The sequence below is a fragment of the Sus scrofa genome, chromosome 1, assembly GCF_000003025.6.
Source record: "Sus scrofa isolate TJ Tabasco breed Duroc chromosome 1, Sscrofa11.1, whole genome shotgun sequence".
Classification (NCBI taxonomy): Eukaryota; Metazoa; Chordata; class Mammalia; order Artiodactyla; family Suidae; genus Sus; species Sus scrofa.
In genome coordinates this window covers 263,315,898-263,332,394 of record NC_010443.5, presented here as the reverse complement: position 1 = coordinate 263,332,394, position 16,497 = coordinate 263,315,898, and the positions used below count along the sequence as shown (strand labels likewise).

Genomic DNA, 16,497 nt, shown 5'->3' with positions numbered 1-16,497 from the left:
CGATGGAAGGGGAGAGAGAGAAAATGGCAGATATGAAGGAAGTTTTTCTTGAAAAAAATTTTAAAAATGGAATGAGTCAAGTGCTGTGGACCTAGTAATTAATCTCCAAGGGCCATTGTCTGGGCCTGTACTGTTTTCTGGATGTGAAAGTGAGACCTCAGAAGTAAACACATATTTTCAGGAAGCTACTTGAGTTTGCTTGATGGCCTCTTATATCTTTGTTTTCTTTAATACCTGATGTCTGCTTACACATCCTGCCTAAATAATGAGCTGATTTATTTAATTTTGGGGTCATTCTTCTTTTGATTGCTATTTTTAGGCAGTATTTATTGACTCTTCTGATATATTTTCTAAATTAAAATTTTTTATTTTGTTAAAATATATGTAACAAAATGTAACATTCCAATGATTTTTGTGTAAATTTCTGTGGCACTAATTCATGTTGTTGTACAACCACCACCACCATCAACCTCCAGAAATTTTTATCTTTCCAAATGTAAACACTGTACCCGCTGAACAGATGCCATTCAATTTTTTGTCTCTATTAATTTGATTCATCTAGGAATCTCATATGAATGGACTCTTACAGTATTTACATTTTTGTGATTGCAAGATTTAACTTAGCCTGTCTTCAAGGTTCATTCATATTGTGGCTGTATCAGAATTTCTTTCCTTTTTAAGGCTGAAGAGTCTTCCACTGTATGTATAGACCACATTTTATTTAACCAAGCATTTAGGTATAAGATATGCATTGTTTCCATCTTTTGGATTCTGCGTATAATACTGTTTAACATGAGTGTATAAATATTTCTTTGGCCCCTGTTTCCAATTACTCTGAGTATATAAGCAGAGGTAAAATTGCTTAATAATGTGGAAATTCTATTGAATTTTTTGAGGAACATTCATAATTTTTGTCTTTTCCTTCCTATCTCCCTCCCTTGCTTCCTTCATTCCTACCTTATTTTCTACATTCCTTCCATCACTTCTTACTTTTTCTTTTTTTCTTTCATTACTTCTTCTTTCTTTCTTTTGTATTGCTTACAGTCATTCTAAAAATAACAATAAATTTGTGTGTTGAGCACATTATTTTTTACATGGTACATTAACTTTCCAAATAATGCTTTAAGTAGTATATGTGTGTGTGAGTGTGTGAGTGTGTGAGTGTGTGTGTGTGTGTGTGTGCGCATGTAATAGAGACACAAGCACATATGGAATTTGACAGCAGAGCCATGGAAGTGACTATGTCCTATTTATTACCCCATACCTACTGTCTAGCATGATATCTCCAATTTGTGAAAGAGAGAATGAGCAGTTCCTTATTTCCACTAAAGGGTTTGATTGAAGTCATATACTTTCTCCACATGACTGTTTCAGTGTTCAGAAAAATCATGTTTTGTTGCTCTCACCAGACTGGATGAGGCATCAGTGTGTGATTGCAGCGCAATGTGATCTGTCTGCACATGACAGAGTCACTCTGAGAAACCATGTGAACATGTGGTAACTGCAATGATGAATAATTCTAAGTTCCAGGAATTTCTGATTTCTCTTCATTCCCAGATGAGAGGAAAGCAGCATGAGGAGGGAGAATCAGAGCCATGTGTTTGAGTTCCTCCTCCTGGGGCTTCCCATCCAGACAGAGCAGCAGGGTGTGTTCTTTGCTCTGTTCCTGGGCATGTACCTGACCACAGTGCTGGGGAACCTGCTCATCATCCTGCTCATCAGGCTGGACCCTCGCCTCCACACTCCCATGTACTTCTTCCTCAGCCACCTGGCCCTCACGGATGTCTCCTTATCATCAGTCACTGTCCCTAAGATGCTGATGAACATGCAGACTCAGGATCAATCCATTACCTATGCAGGGTGTGTAACACAGACCTATTTTTTCATATTTTTTGCTTGCATTGATAACCTTCTTCTTGCAGTGATGGCCTATGACAGGTATGTGGCTATTTGTCACCCTCTACACTACACCATCATCATGAGGGAAGAACTGTGTCTATGTCTGTTGGTTGGATCCTGGCTCCTCTCCTGTGCTGATGCCCTGACCCATACCCTCCTAATGGCTCAACTGTCATTCTGTTCTGAAAACATCATCCCCCACTTCTTCTGTGACCCTGCTGCCCTGCTTAAGCTCTCCTGTTCAGACATGTCTCTCAACGATGTGTTAGCATTCACTTCAGTATCTGTGGTTCTCCTTATTCCACTGAGTGGCATCCTGGTCTCTTATGGATGCATAGGGCACTCCATCCTGAGGGTCCCCTCTACTAAAGGGATCTGCAAAGCCTTGTCCACCTGTGGCTCCCACCTCTCTGTGGTGTCTCTATTCTATGGGACAATGATGGCGGTGTACTTTTCCTCCTCATCAGGCCAGTCCCATGACACAGACATCATTGCTTCTGTGATGTACACAGTGGTCACCCCCATGCTGAATCCTTTTATTTACACCCTGAGGAACAGAGACATGACATTGGCTCTGGGGAGTCAGAGCCAATAACCTTTTTGCCAAGTAAGAATCACCTAACCATGTTCTTATTTCATTCCCTGCCCTAGTTAGAAATGCCTAAAATTGCTATGTGTTGGTCACCCATGTCTCTAGCACCTTCCTCACTGTCCCTTAAGTGGTCATTGTTATTGGGTCAATCTCTTCCCTTTACTCATACCTCTTGCCATTGTTTCTCTATAATCCTAAATATGACATTACCCACAGTGCATGTTCAACTCGTGGTCTTCAAAACACTAAACACCTTTTTGTATATGTGTATGTTTAGAGTTATTTTTCAATGTGTTATATTATTATAATATTTGGCTTTTTAAAGCTTTATTGTAGTATATATATATTTTTTTTGTTTTATTATTAACATCTATTCTTGGGCATTGCCTTTTCAGTTGTTTAATTGATTTTTAATTAATTAATTAATTAGAAGTATAGGTACCTTACAATGTTGTTTCAGTTTAATGTGTAGAGTGAAATAAATAATTTTTCAATAAATTACATAGTTTTTAGCATGTATATATAAATATATGTATATACTTACATTCAGATTGTTTTCCCATATATATTGTCACAAAATATTGAGTACTGTTCCATGTGCTATACAATTCACCCTTGTTAATTATCTATTTTGTATACAGTAGTATGTATATGGTAATACCTAACTCTTAATTTGTTCATTCCCCTTTTTCCCTTAGATAACCATAAGTTTGTTTTCTGTGTCTGTTTATCTACTTCATTTTTGTGCATAAGTCATTTGTATCTTTCTTTTCTGGCACTTTAGGACAGCACCCAAGGCATATGGAATTTCCCAGGCTAGGGTTTGAATTGGAGCCACAGCTGCTGGCCTAAACCACAGCTACAGCAATGCAGGATCTGAGCCACTTCTGCAAACTATACCACACCAAAGGGCAATGCTTGATCCCTGACCCACTGAAAAACGTCAGGGATCACACCCACATCTTCATGAATACTAGTTGGATTATTTCCATTGTGTCACAATGAAAACTCCCCATATCATTTTTTTAGATACCACATATAAATGATATCATATGATGTATGTTTTCACTGTCTGTTTTACTTCATTAAGTATGATAATCTGTAGCTCCATTAATGTTGCTACAAATGGCATTATTTCATTCTATTTATGGCTGAGTAGTATTCTATTATATAGAGCTACTACATCTTCCTTTTTAATTTATTTGTTGGTGGACATTTGGGTTGCTTCCATGTCTTAGTTTCTTGCCTTCCAAAGCTACAAACATTCAGTTAAGATTCTAATGTTTCATCTTAATAAAGTCCAAAATACTTATCTTGTCAATGTAGTGTCAAATTAATGAAGTACTTTTGATGGTTTTCTAAACCTAAATAAACTTTAATTTCATCGTACTTTTGACAATAGGGGAGCACAGAGTAGGCAATCCAATTACCAAATTTCCACATTCCCGGAAGTTTTCTCTCTAAATTGGATGTTTGTGTTGTGAACACTCTACAGCTATTGGAGTAATTTTAGTCTGGGAAATGAGTGTTATCTTTTATCCAGAGATCTCACTTCCAATATGAAAAAGCACTAAATGCCTGAATTTATAATTTTTGCACACAAAAACATCTACTGCTTGACTACTATGTGCCAGGCATTGTTCTACATTCTGAGAATACCAGTTTAAAAAAATGTATCCCCTTGTAGCACTTATATTACAGCACCCCTGATTGAGCTTATCATTCTCATTTTTTTCATAGAAGTTTTTAACTTTCTAACACTCCATAAAATTTATTTTTTTAATAGTGTCATTGTTTCTTTACTGGCCTGAAAGTTCTATGGAAGATGACTTTCTATGTCTGAAATAAATTCCAAGTTTCTAGTAGTAAAAACTTCTATGAATAAATGAGGGAGGAAAAGGGAGGAGCGGAACTCCCATCATGGCTCACTGGTTAATGAATATGACTAGGAACCATGAGGCTGTGGGTTCAATCCTTGGCCTCACTCAGTGTGTTAAGGATCTGGCATTGCCATGAGATGTGATGTAGTTCACAGATGCAGCTCAGATCCCATGTTGCTGTGGCTCTGGTATAGGCTGGCAGCCTACAGCTCTAATTAGACCCCTAGCCTGGTAACCAACATATGCCATGGGTGAGGCCCTAGAAAAGGCAAAAAGACAAAAAAATAGTGAGGAGCAAGGGGTGCCTGTCATGGCTCAGCTGTAATAAACATGACAAATATCCATGAGAACACAGATTTAATCCCTGGCCTTGCTTATTGGTTTAAGGATCCAGTGAGCTGTGGTATAGGTCTCAGATGAGGCTCAGATGAGGCTGTGCTATAGGCAGGAAGCTACAGCTCATAATCCACCCCTAGCCTGGGAATTTCTATATGCTGTCTGTGTAATCCTAAAAAGTAAAATCAAAATAATGGTGGTGGAGCAAGAGGACTGGAATGGGGTTCATAAGTTCACACTGTAGTCTAGGTCTAACTCACTGGGAAGGTAGCATCCAAAGATATTAGTGAGGACAGGGAAGTGAGCCATTGGGCTGCCTGGGCAAAAGTATGAAGATCAGCACCTAGAAATACTCTGAGGGGAGGTGGTGCCTGGCCTATCCCAGGGACATTAATTGGGGCTCTGTAACTGGACAGGATTAAGTCAGGAGGTATAGTGGGTGATTAATTAAGAGATATCAGAGGACCAGATTCATAGGTTATAGTAGGTGTATTAGACAAGATTTTCCAGAGAACAAATAGGGTGTGTGTGTGTGTGTGTGTGTGTGTGTGTGTGTGTGTGTAAGAGAGAGAGAGATTTATGGAGTTCCTATTATGGCATGATGGGATTAGTGGTGTCTCTGCAGTGGGTTAAAAGATCCAGTTGCTGCAGCTATGGTGTAGGTTGCAGCTAAGGATCTGATTTGATCCCTGGCCTTGGAACTTTGCTATGTCATGGGATGGCCAAAAAAGAAGAAAAAGAAAGACATTTTAAAGAATTTGCTTGGTGTTCCTGTTTGGCTCAGTGGAAATAAATTAGACTTGTATCCATGTGGATGTGGGTTCAAACCCTGGACTTTCTCAGTGTTTCAGGGATCTGGTGTTGCTGTGAGCTGCAGTGTAGGACAAAGTTGTGGCTCAGATCCCGCATTGCTGTAGCTGAGGTTTAGGCCAGCAGCTGCAGCTAAATGTGCCCCATAACTGGGAAATTTCCATGAGTCATGAGTGTGGCCTTAAAAAGTAAAAGAAAAAAAAAAAGAAAGGAGGGAGAGAGGAAGGAAGAGACACAGAGAGAGAAAGAAAAAGAAAGAAAGAAACAAAGAAAGAACAAAAGAAAGAAATTGTCTATTATAATTGTGGAGGCTAGCAAGTGTAAAGTCTACAGGGTATGTTGGCAGGCAAGAATCCCACAGAAAAGTTGCAGTTTGTGTCTGAAGGCAGGCTGCTGACAGAAGTGTCTCTTCTCTGTGTGAGGTGTTTTTTTTGTTTTTTCTCAAGATCCTTAACTTATTGGGTCAGGCCCATCCTCATTATGGAGGACAGTGTGCTTTATTCAGAGTCTGTGGATTACAATGTCAATCTCATCCACAAAAACACCTCCATGCAAATGTTTAGAATTGTGTTTGACCAAATATCTCGGTACTGTGGCCTATCCAAGTTGACATATAAAATTAACCATTATAGTGGAGTTTTTGGTTCTCAGTATGATTTGGGAACCTGCTGTAAGGGATTCTATGGAGGAACAACATGGCCTTACTTGTTTTTGTTATTGTGTTTTTAAAATCACCTAGATTTATGGAGTTATAAATACAAAAAACTTAATATACCTAAAGTATTCCAGTTGACTCAGAAAACTGAATATGATCCAGCCATCCCACTCCTGGATGTATATCCAGATAAAACTACAATTCAAAAAGATAATGCAACCCCTATGTTCATAGCAGCACTGTTCAGAATAGCCAAGACTTGGAAATCACCTACCTGTCCATCAAGACATGAATGGATACAGAGGAGGTGGTATGTATAGAGAATGGAATACTACTCAGCCATTTGAAGCAACATGATGCAACAATATAGTCTCATACTAAGGGAAGTAAGTCAGAAAGACAAACATCATATGGTATCACTTACATGTGGAATCTAAAATATGGTGCAAATGAACCTATCTACACAACAGAAGCAGACTCATAGTCATACAGAACAGACCTGTGTTTGCAAAGGGGGAGGAGGGGGAAATGGGATGGGTGGGGTGTTTTGGGTTATTAGATGTAAACTTTTGCTTTTGGAATGGATACACAATGAAGTCCTACTGTATAGCATAGGGAACTATATCCAGTCTCTTGGGATAGCCCATGATGGAGGAGGATATATGAAAGGGAATGTATATGTATAGGATTGGGTCTCTGCTATACTACAGAAATGGGCACAACATTGTAAATCAACGTTAATTTAAAAGAAAGTAAAGAAAATAAAGTAAATCATTTGACTAGTTTTGACCTATGTGCACACCCTTGAAATTATCACCACAAGTCATCAAGATCACAAACTTCCCTGATGTCTCCTCTCCTGCCCTCTCTTTGCTCCTCCCATCTGTTCTCAGGGGAACCAGTAATCTGTTTCTGTCTCAAGGATTAGTTTGCATCTCCTAGAAGCTTATTTCAGTGGAATAATAGAGTCTATTCTTTACTTTCTGCCTTCTTTCACTGTGCATAAGTATTTTGAGATTTATTCATGTATTTTGTATCAATAGTTCATTCTTTTCAATGCAGAGTATTATTCCAGCTTAAGGGTATACTACAGCTGTTTTAACCTCTCACATCTAATTTTTAAATTTTTTTATTAATTTTTAAACTTTCTGCTTATCTTTTTTACTTTCATAAGACTTTACTTGTTATTAAAGTATAGTTCATTTACAAGGTAGTGTTATTTTCAAGAGTACAGCAAAGTGATTTTTATACACACATAGGTATGTATATTCTTTTTGTATCCTTTGCCCTGATCAACTTTTATAAAATATTGAGTATAGTTTCCTGTGATGTACTATATTATAAGTCAATTCACTTACAAAGAGCAAAATCATTGATGAACATCTAGGCTGTTTCCAGCTTTTGGTTATTAAATAAAGCTGATATGAACCTTTATAAATCTATATAAAACTATATATATTCTTTTTCTTGTACAAATACCTGGTCATGTGCTAAATAATGGTTAACTTTTTTTTTAAATGTTCAAACTGTTTGTATTCCCCTGAGCAGTGTATGAGTGTTCCAGTTCCATCATATCTTCAGTGACACTGAGAGCAGAAATCTCTCCAATTTTAACCAGTCTAATAGGTGTGTAATGGTGTAAACCAATTTACAGACCTGGAGCCACTTGATTGAATGGGCATCTGTGTTCGTTTGGAAATGAATCTTGTAGCCCTTGTGTATTTTTTTTAACTTCATGAGTCTCCCTTTCTCCATGCGTGATTCTCATCATTTCACAGCACTTATTACCATTTATGTGCCATTCATTTTGCCTGAATTTTTCTCTGCATCACTTTCCAATTGGATGTGTGTTGTAAGAAAGTGATTCCTGATTATATTATTATATGTTATGTTTCTAGAGAATATATCAGTACTACATTTGTGGGAACCAAAAAGATTATTTAAGGGAATGAGGGAATGAATGAGCTGATGAATTCATTCAACAGTTACTGATCACAATTGCCTGTTGTGAGCCATAGCTGATCTCTAGTGATACAAAGACACTGACAATAAACTTTAACATTTATTTTAAGCTTTCATTAGGTGCTAATTTAACCATTCTTTAACTCACACAAAGACTATGATTATTTTTTCAGCTGTATAGAAAATGAGTCTAAGTGGCCTTGGATAAATTGTTCAAGTATGCCCTCTTAGAAGTGTAAGAACCCAGAGACTTTATTTCCAGAGTATGAAGTCAATCCCCCTTCTCCTGAACAAGTCATAGATCTTACCCTACAAAACCTTCCAGGGGAGTGGGAAGACATGCACATTTTAAGGGGCTTTGTGTTCTAATGGAAGACTGTGTCCTTGTTGGGTAATCTGCAGAAGCCCTTCCACGGCCTGTGCCACACACTGCTATTTGGAGAAGCAGTGCTTGTGACAGGCCACGGCCAATGTGGGAACTTCCTGTTCTTGGGGACTTGACCAGAAGCCAAAGTTACTGGTGTTATCAGGGACACATTCTCCTGTGAAACCAGGTGCAGCCCAGCCCCTGTGGACCCTAATTATCCTCCTTCCCAAAATGCCAGGATGAAGTTGGACGGTTGCCCCAGTGGACTTCTTCTCTAGTCAGGGCCTGGGAGTGATTCCCTCTGGGATCTCTTTAGGATGGAGAAAAGTCAATTTCCTTGCATATCATTTTGAAAGTGGAGAAACTACGAGACAGTCTGTACAGGGCCCCAGGCCACCATGGTTTTCTCTTTTTCTTTTGATCCTGGGTCTTCTGGACAGAAAGTGAGGATTCAGGTAACAGAATGAAGCAGAAGGTATTTGAACTCAGAGCAAAGGAATAGCTCAAAAGGAACCCAGGTAACTCCCTAGTCAGGCATGTGTGTTGGTCTCTAAGTGTGTGCGTGACCATCAGAGACATTAGGTGTATTTGTGTGTGTGTTGTGTCATGCAAGTCTATGTCTGTATGTGTAAATGACAAACACAATGAATGCCACACATTAGGATATACAGAGATCAGAGAAGCCTGAACAGTTCCTCAGTGTGTGCTTATTTTACATGCATCTGCTGCTTGTATGCCATGTGTAACACCTTGTGCATTGCTTGTGATTCCAATGTGAATGACTTGACAAAAACAGCTCTGATCTAGGATTCTTGAGAGTTGTGTGTATACTTGTGCCGTGTGTGTGTATTTTCTATGTGAGATTTGCATAGATTTGTGTGAAGCTGACTCACACCCTGACTGTATTTATCTAGTGAGAGTATAAGCCAGAGAAATCTATAAATCTCCATCTGGCAGCTGTGTGTCTGTCACAGTGTGTGAGGACTTTTGTGTAACAAACCCATACCTTGCCTTTCTTCACATCACAGATATAAATATCTCTGTGTATGTGTTTGTGAGACATACTCACATTTTTTACTCTCCACCTGCCTGAGGCCAGAAACTACACAGGCAGCTCCACAGGAAACTGACTTTGCATAGTGATTGGCATCCAATTTTCTGTGACTGGATTCCTCCAGCAGGAATCTTGGGAGCCCAATATTTTGACACTCCTTTGGTCAATCCATTTAAAATGGCATCCTCATTTATGGAATCATGTACTTTGACATTCTTATCTTTATTATTTCCCCACTTAATAGCTTGGTGGCCATGGGTTTGGCCATGTGACTCTCAGCATCCAGTGCTCTTACATGGGATTGTGGTATTTGCTGGGAAATCTTGTCTGTAAGCTGCTTAGGAAGCTAGGCACATCACAAGTGCTTAGCAAATTGAAGACCTTGTGGAGACCCAAATCCCTGACTCTCCATGTCCTGATTGTGCAGGGACAGTATTTGTTAAGAAAAGCAGAAAATCAGCCCCATTCAATAGACTTTCTCACAATGCCTCAGCCTTAGGTTACATTTTATCTCCTCTTCAGTACTGAGAAAGTCCCAGACACCTCTTTGCAAGTGGTGCTGATGGAATCAGAGTAGCACATCTGTTTTGATCCCTTATGTTCCCATTGCAGCTCCTGGGTGTTATTAAGAGCTCTGGTTCTCCTGCAGGAGATCTGTGAAATCCTGGACTAAGTCTGACCCATCAGCTTTCAGTGAGAAGCCTGTGCTTGGCAGGAGAGTCAAGTTCCTGCTGCCTCCTTGAGCCCTGTGAACTGAGTCAGGTAATAACCCTGAGCAGCTCCCTGGTCTGGAGCAAGCATCTGCTGAAAGATTCTTACAAAGGGTTAATGTCATGTTACTCTCCCAAGCATATTTTAACATTCACCTTTTCACCTTTAACATTTCACTTTAGCTCCTCTACTCCCCATAAAAAGAAATGGTGGATTTTCTGTAGTGAAAAATGACCAGAAAACCAATGTTTGAGACCTGGTTCCACTATGCAACATCTATGTGAGCTTGTTTAAGCAATTTCACTACTCCTGTTGGTAAAATGCAGGGGAAAAATACTGTTCTTTGCTTCCCTGACAGAAATAAAGTTTGATGGATTGAATGATACAGAAGGCATATGAAAGCCATTGGCAAACTGAAGGGCTGCAGGTATATTAGTGTGGACAGTAATCTGAGCAGGAGCACTCCTTAAAATCCCAAAATATTTCTTCTTAAGGTCCTGACTATTTCTCTAACTAAAGAGATGGTGGAACAGTAGGTTCATAGGATCAAGGATTCCAGTATATACTGAAAAGTATTGGAGAGAAATGTGACTACAGCTGCTGCTAACTCTCTGATCATGCTCATTTCCTACTCCTTCTGTGTACATTGATAGTACAGTTTTGTATTTTTTTAATTTTATTTTTTTTAGAGCTGCACCTGCAGCATATGGCAGTTCCTAGGGTAGGGGTTGAATCAGAGCTGCAGCTGCTGACCTACACCACTGCCACAGCAATGACAGATCTGAGACCTGTCTGCAACATACACTGCAGCTCCATGGGATTCTTAAAACCATGAATGAGGACAGAATTCAAACTGGCATCCTCATGGACACTGGTCATGTTCTTAACCCACAGAGCTACAGTGAGGACTCCCAAAAGTGAAGTTTTAATAGCACCTCTCTCCTAGGACTGTTGAAAAATTCAGTGAGGCAATCATGGAAAAATGAATTTGTCTGTTATTGCATTCATTAACTTTCCATTATTATTAGTGTGAAGAATAATATTGGGAAATAGTGCTGGTCAATCAGGTAACTGAATATTTTTTTATACTTTTTACTTTTTATTTTATTTTTTGTCATTTTGCCTTTTCTAGGGCTACTCCCATGGCATATAGAGGCTCCCAGGCTAGGGGTCTAATTGGAGCTGTAGCCACCATCCTATGTGACAGCCATAGCAACATGGGGTCTGAGCTCTGTCTGTGACCTACACCACAGCTCATGGCAATGCCAGATCCTTAACCCCTGAGCAAGGCCAGGAATTGAACCTGCAACTTCATGGTTCTCAGTCAGATTCGTTAACCACTGAGCCATGACAGGAACTCCAGGTAACTGAATTCTAAGAATACACCCCAATCCTTCAGTATGTCTCAATTCTCAGACCCCATCTCAAGTCTCAGATATCTTCCTAATGATGAATATCCAGATCTGAGACAACTTGTAGGATCAGATATAGATGGAGATAGATGAAGTTACATACACTGAATAAAGGTTTATTTCTTGGCAAGTAGATACACATGCATTTAGACAAATTCAAGTGGGGAACTTACCGCAGTGATAGGATATGTGCTCAAAAATGCACCTTAAGACTGTGAGTTAACATAAATTTTAGGTCAGCTTCTTGGTCATTTATGCTGACCACCTCATAATACTGTTAAATTCCTGAACATGGGAGTTCTCATCACGGCTCAGTGGCTAACGAATCCGACTAGGAACCATGAGGTTGCTGGTTTGGTCCCTGTTCTTGATCAGTGGGTTAAGGATCTGGCATTGCTGTGAGCTGTGGTGTAGGTTGCAGATTCAGCTCAGATCCCACATTGCTGTGGCCCTGGCATAGGCCAGTGGCTACAGCTCCAATTTGACCCCCAGCCTGGGAACCTCCATATGCCATGAGAGAGGCCCTAGAAAAGGCAAAAGACAAAATAAATAAATAAATAATAAATAAATAAATATATAAATAAATTCCTGAACTTTACACTGTTTTTTTAGGGGGTATGCAGATCCTCTCATAAAAACAATGTATGTAATTTTTGGTGTTTATTTTATGCAGAAAAGTGTTCTTAGATATTATGGGAATCCTTTTTATAATATATCAAGCTGTGATATTGACATCTTCATGTAACAGAAGCACAACATGAGGCTGAGAGAGATTTAGCCTCCCAAGTCCTACAGTGAGAAAGTGGTGGAACCAAAATCATAACACAGCGAATCTGGCTTCAGGTTCATTTGGTTAGTCCTTGGTCAGGTGTGCCCTTGCGGGTTAATCTCCTGAGGGAATAGGTCCTATATGTTGTATCTATTCCTCCATGTCCAGTTAGTAGCTTAGTGCCAGAAACATGGTTGATTAAAAAGAAAAAATGAAGAATTTTCTCTCATTTACATCACAAGGAATCATGTTGAGTGTTGAACGTATGTCACATTCTTTGGCAACACTAGGTGATAAAAGAAATGCAGTCAGTTATTCTTTTTCTCCATGATAAGGTGAGAGCCCTGGTGTGGTGGCCACAGTCATGAATTCAATGTCTCTGATATTCCCACTCCCCTCCTTCCCCAGCAGACAGGAGAGGAGCATGAGGAGGGAGAACCAGAGCAGTGTGTCCCAGTTCTTCCTCCTGGGGCTCCCCATCCATCCAGAGCAGCAAGGCATGTTCTTTGCCCTATTCCTGGGCATGTACCTGACCACGGTGCTGGGGAACCTACTCATCATCCTGCTCATCAGGCTTGACCCTCGCCTCCACACCCCCATGTACTTCTTCCTCAGCCACTTGGCCCTCACAGATATCTCCTTTTCATCAGTCACTGTCCCTAAGATGCTGATGAACATGCAGACTCAGGATCAATCCATCTCCTCTGCACACTGTGTAACACAGATGTTTTTTTTCATAATTTTTGCTTGCATTGATAACCTTCTTCTTACGGTGATGGCCTATGACAGATATGTGGCTATTTGTCACCCTCTACACTATACCTTCCTCATGAGGGAGGAGCTGTGTCTTTGTCTGTTGGCTGGATCCTGGCTTCTCTCCTGTGCCTATGCCCTGACACATACCCTCCTCCTGGCTCAACTGTACTTCTGTGCAGACAACATCATTCCCCACTTCTTCTGTGACCTTGCTGCCCTACTTAAGCTGTCCTGCTCAGACACCTCTCTCAATGAGCTCTTCATATTCAGTGCAGGGGCTGCAGTTGTCATTTTTCCATTGTGTGGCATCCTTGTCTCTTATGGCCACATTGGGGTCTCCATTCTGAAGGTCCCCTCTACTAAAGGGATCTGCAAAGCCTTGTCCACCTGTGGCTCCCACCTCTCTGTGGTGTCTCTATTTTATGGAACAATGATGGCAGTGTACCTTTTCTCCTCATCAGGCCAGTCCCATGACAAAGACATAATTGCTTCTGTGATGTACACAGTGGTCACCCCCATGCTGAACCCTTTCATCTACAGCCTGCGAAACAGAGACATGACATTGGCTCTGAGGATTCTTTTCAGAAACAGTAATCTTTTTGCCAAGTGAGAATCATCTATCCATGTTCTTATTTCACCTACTGAATTTATTAGAAAATCCTTGAAAATTTTGTATTAGTCACCCATATCTCTAGCACTTTTCCTCATTGTCTTTCAATGACTGGAAAAATCTCTTTCCCTCTAGTCATATCCCTTGTACATTTATTCTTCCATAATGCTTCATATGACATTACCCATAATACATATTCCACTTCCGTTCTTCAAAGCAGCAAACTCCTTTTTTGTGTATATGTATGTGCGCTTAAATTTTGATTCTTTTGATGAGTTATGTTACTATTAAATTTGGCTTTTAATTAGCTTTTTAAAAGTATATATTTTAATTCTTACTATGTTCGTTTCTTGGACATTGGTTTTTAAATTATTAGTTGATTAATTAGTTAATTTGAAGTACAGTGGACTTGTAATGTTGTGTTAGTTGCAAGGATAGAGCAAAGTGATTCAGTTTTAAATATATTATATACCTCATATATTTTTTCAGATTGTTTTCCCTTATATTATATTAAAAAATATTGAGTATAGTTCCAAGTTTGTACTGTTGGTACTTGTTAGTTATCTGTTTTATATATAGCAGTGTTTATGTATTAACCCCAAACTCAATAGTTGTACCTCCCCCCTTTCTTATTTTGTAACCATAAGTTTGTTTCTGCGTCTGTGGGTCTATTTCTTTTTTGTGTATAAGTTCATTTGTGTCATTTTTTTTAGATACCACACATGAGCAATATAATATGATATATATATTTCTCTATCTGGTTTATTTCATTTAGTATGATAAACTTTAGCTCCATCCATGTTGCTACAATTGGCTTTATTTCACTCTTTATATTGCTGAGTGATATTCTGTTAAATATAAGTACTGCATCTTCTTTATCATTCATCTGTTGATGGATGTTTTCATTGCTTCCATGCCTTGGCTTCTTGCCTTCCAAAGCTACAAACATTCAGTTAATATTCCATTGTATACTTTTAATAAAGTCCAAAATGCTTATCTTTGAAATGCAGTATCAGGTTAATAAGGTATTTTTGATGGTTTGCTATGTAGTGTTTCCACCTGTTGCACTTAATTGTGTGTATCTTTGCACATGTAAATAATGTATACTTTGTTTTGTTATGGTAAAATGGGTATAATACTATTTATTTGGGTCACTTGGAAGATTTGTTTTGAAAGTGCATGTAAAACACTTGGAAAAGTGCCTGGAATTATTGACAATGGCTTGGAAGCCTGCATTGGGTATTTTTTGTAACGGGATTTTAAGTGACTCAAAAGAGGTAGAATGCCATGAACTATACCAAATGGCCATGACAGGGAGTTCCCATCATGGCACAGTGGAAAAAATACAACTAGTAACCATGAGGTTGCATGTTCAATTCCTTCCCTTGCTCAGTGGGTTAAGGATCTGGCATTGCTCTGGCTCACAGATGTAGCTTGGATCTGGCATTGCTGTGGCTGAGGTGTAGGCCAGCAGCTGCAACTCCAACTATACCCCTAGCCTTGGAACCTCCATATGCTTCAGATGTGGCCCTAAATAGACAAAAAAAAGCCCATGATATAGCTTCAGTAAGTCTCTTCAAATGTTCAAATGTAAGGAGGTGCCTCTTACTTTGTTCCCTTTTCCCATTTTCATCTCAGTAAATTACAGAGGTTTGAACCTGTCTTGAAGAAAATATATAAACTTGAACATAGAGACTTCTCTGTTCTTGTTGACTCCTGTGTACTCATTATGGGACAGACCAGTTATTCAATATTGTTTATTGAAGGAAGAATGAATGCCCATTGGTTTCTTTGGAGAAAGACTTGGTTAATGTGAGGGTTTGATGTATTATTGGAGCAAGAATTGGAAAGACTGATTCATGAACCAACAATTAAGAAATAAAGAGAAAGGTAGCAAAAGTTAAGACTTTTCATGGTATAAAGGACACGACTATAATATTGTGGCATGTTCATTGACATTTCCCACATTCCCCAAATCCCAGCTGAGGAAAGAACAGCATGAGGAGAGAAAACCAGAGTGGTGTGTTTGAATTCCTCATCCTGGGGCTCCCCATATGGCCAGAGCAGCAGAGCGTGTTCTTTGTCCTAATCCTGGGCGTGATTATAGGGAACCTGCTCATCATCCTGCTCATCAGGCTGGACCCTCACCTCCACACCCCCATGTACTTCTTCATCAGTCACTTGGCCCTCACTGACGTCTCCCTTTTATCTATCATGGTTCATGCAGATTCAGGATCAATCCATCTGAGTCTATCATGAACATGCAGACTCAGGATCAATCCATCCCCTAGGCAGGGTGCATTTCCCAGATCTATTTTTTTCTCAGTGTTTGGTGGTCTTGACAATTTCCTTCTCATGGTGATGGCTAATGACAGGGATGTGACCATTTGTCAGCCTCTCCACTACAGCACACATCATGAGGTGTGTCTCCTCAGTAGTTCAGTCCTGGTTCCTTTGTTGTATCCATTCACATTTGCAGACCCACCTCTTGGTCCAACTGTCCTTCTGTGCTGAAAGCATCATTACCACTACTTCTGTGACCCTGCTGTCCTCCTGAAGTTGAGCTGTTGACACACCTCCCTCAATGAGATGGTCATTTATACTGGGGGAGGGATGCTTTTCATCCTGTTTTTGAGTAGTATCTTGGGCTTGTATATTATTAGGGATGGCAGTTATTAGTGTCT

General features: G+C 39.6%; 2 protein-coding genes across 2 annotated transcripts; both read left to right on the top strand.

Annotated features, from left to right (window-relative positions):
• On the top strand, positions 1,574–2,494 carry LOC110259697 (olfactory receptor 1J4-like). The gene has a single exon (XM_021085406.1). The coding sequence runs from the start codon at positions 1,574–1,576 to the stop codon at positions 2,492–2,494; it is 921 nt and encodes a 306-aa protein (XP_020941065.1).
• Positions 12,872–13,813, top strand: LOC110259694 (olfactory receptor 1J4-like). The gene has a single exon (XM_021085402.1). It carries the CDS (start codon positions 12,872–12,874, stop codon positions 13,811–13,813), a length of 942 nt encoding a protein of 313 aa, XP_020941061.1.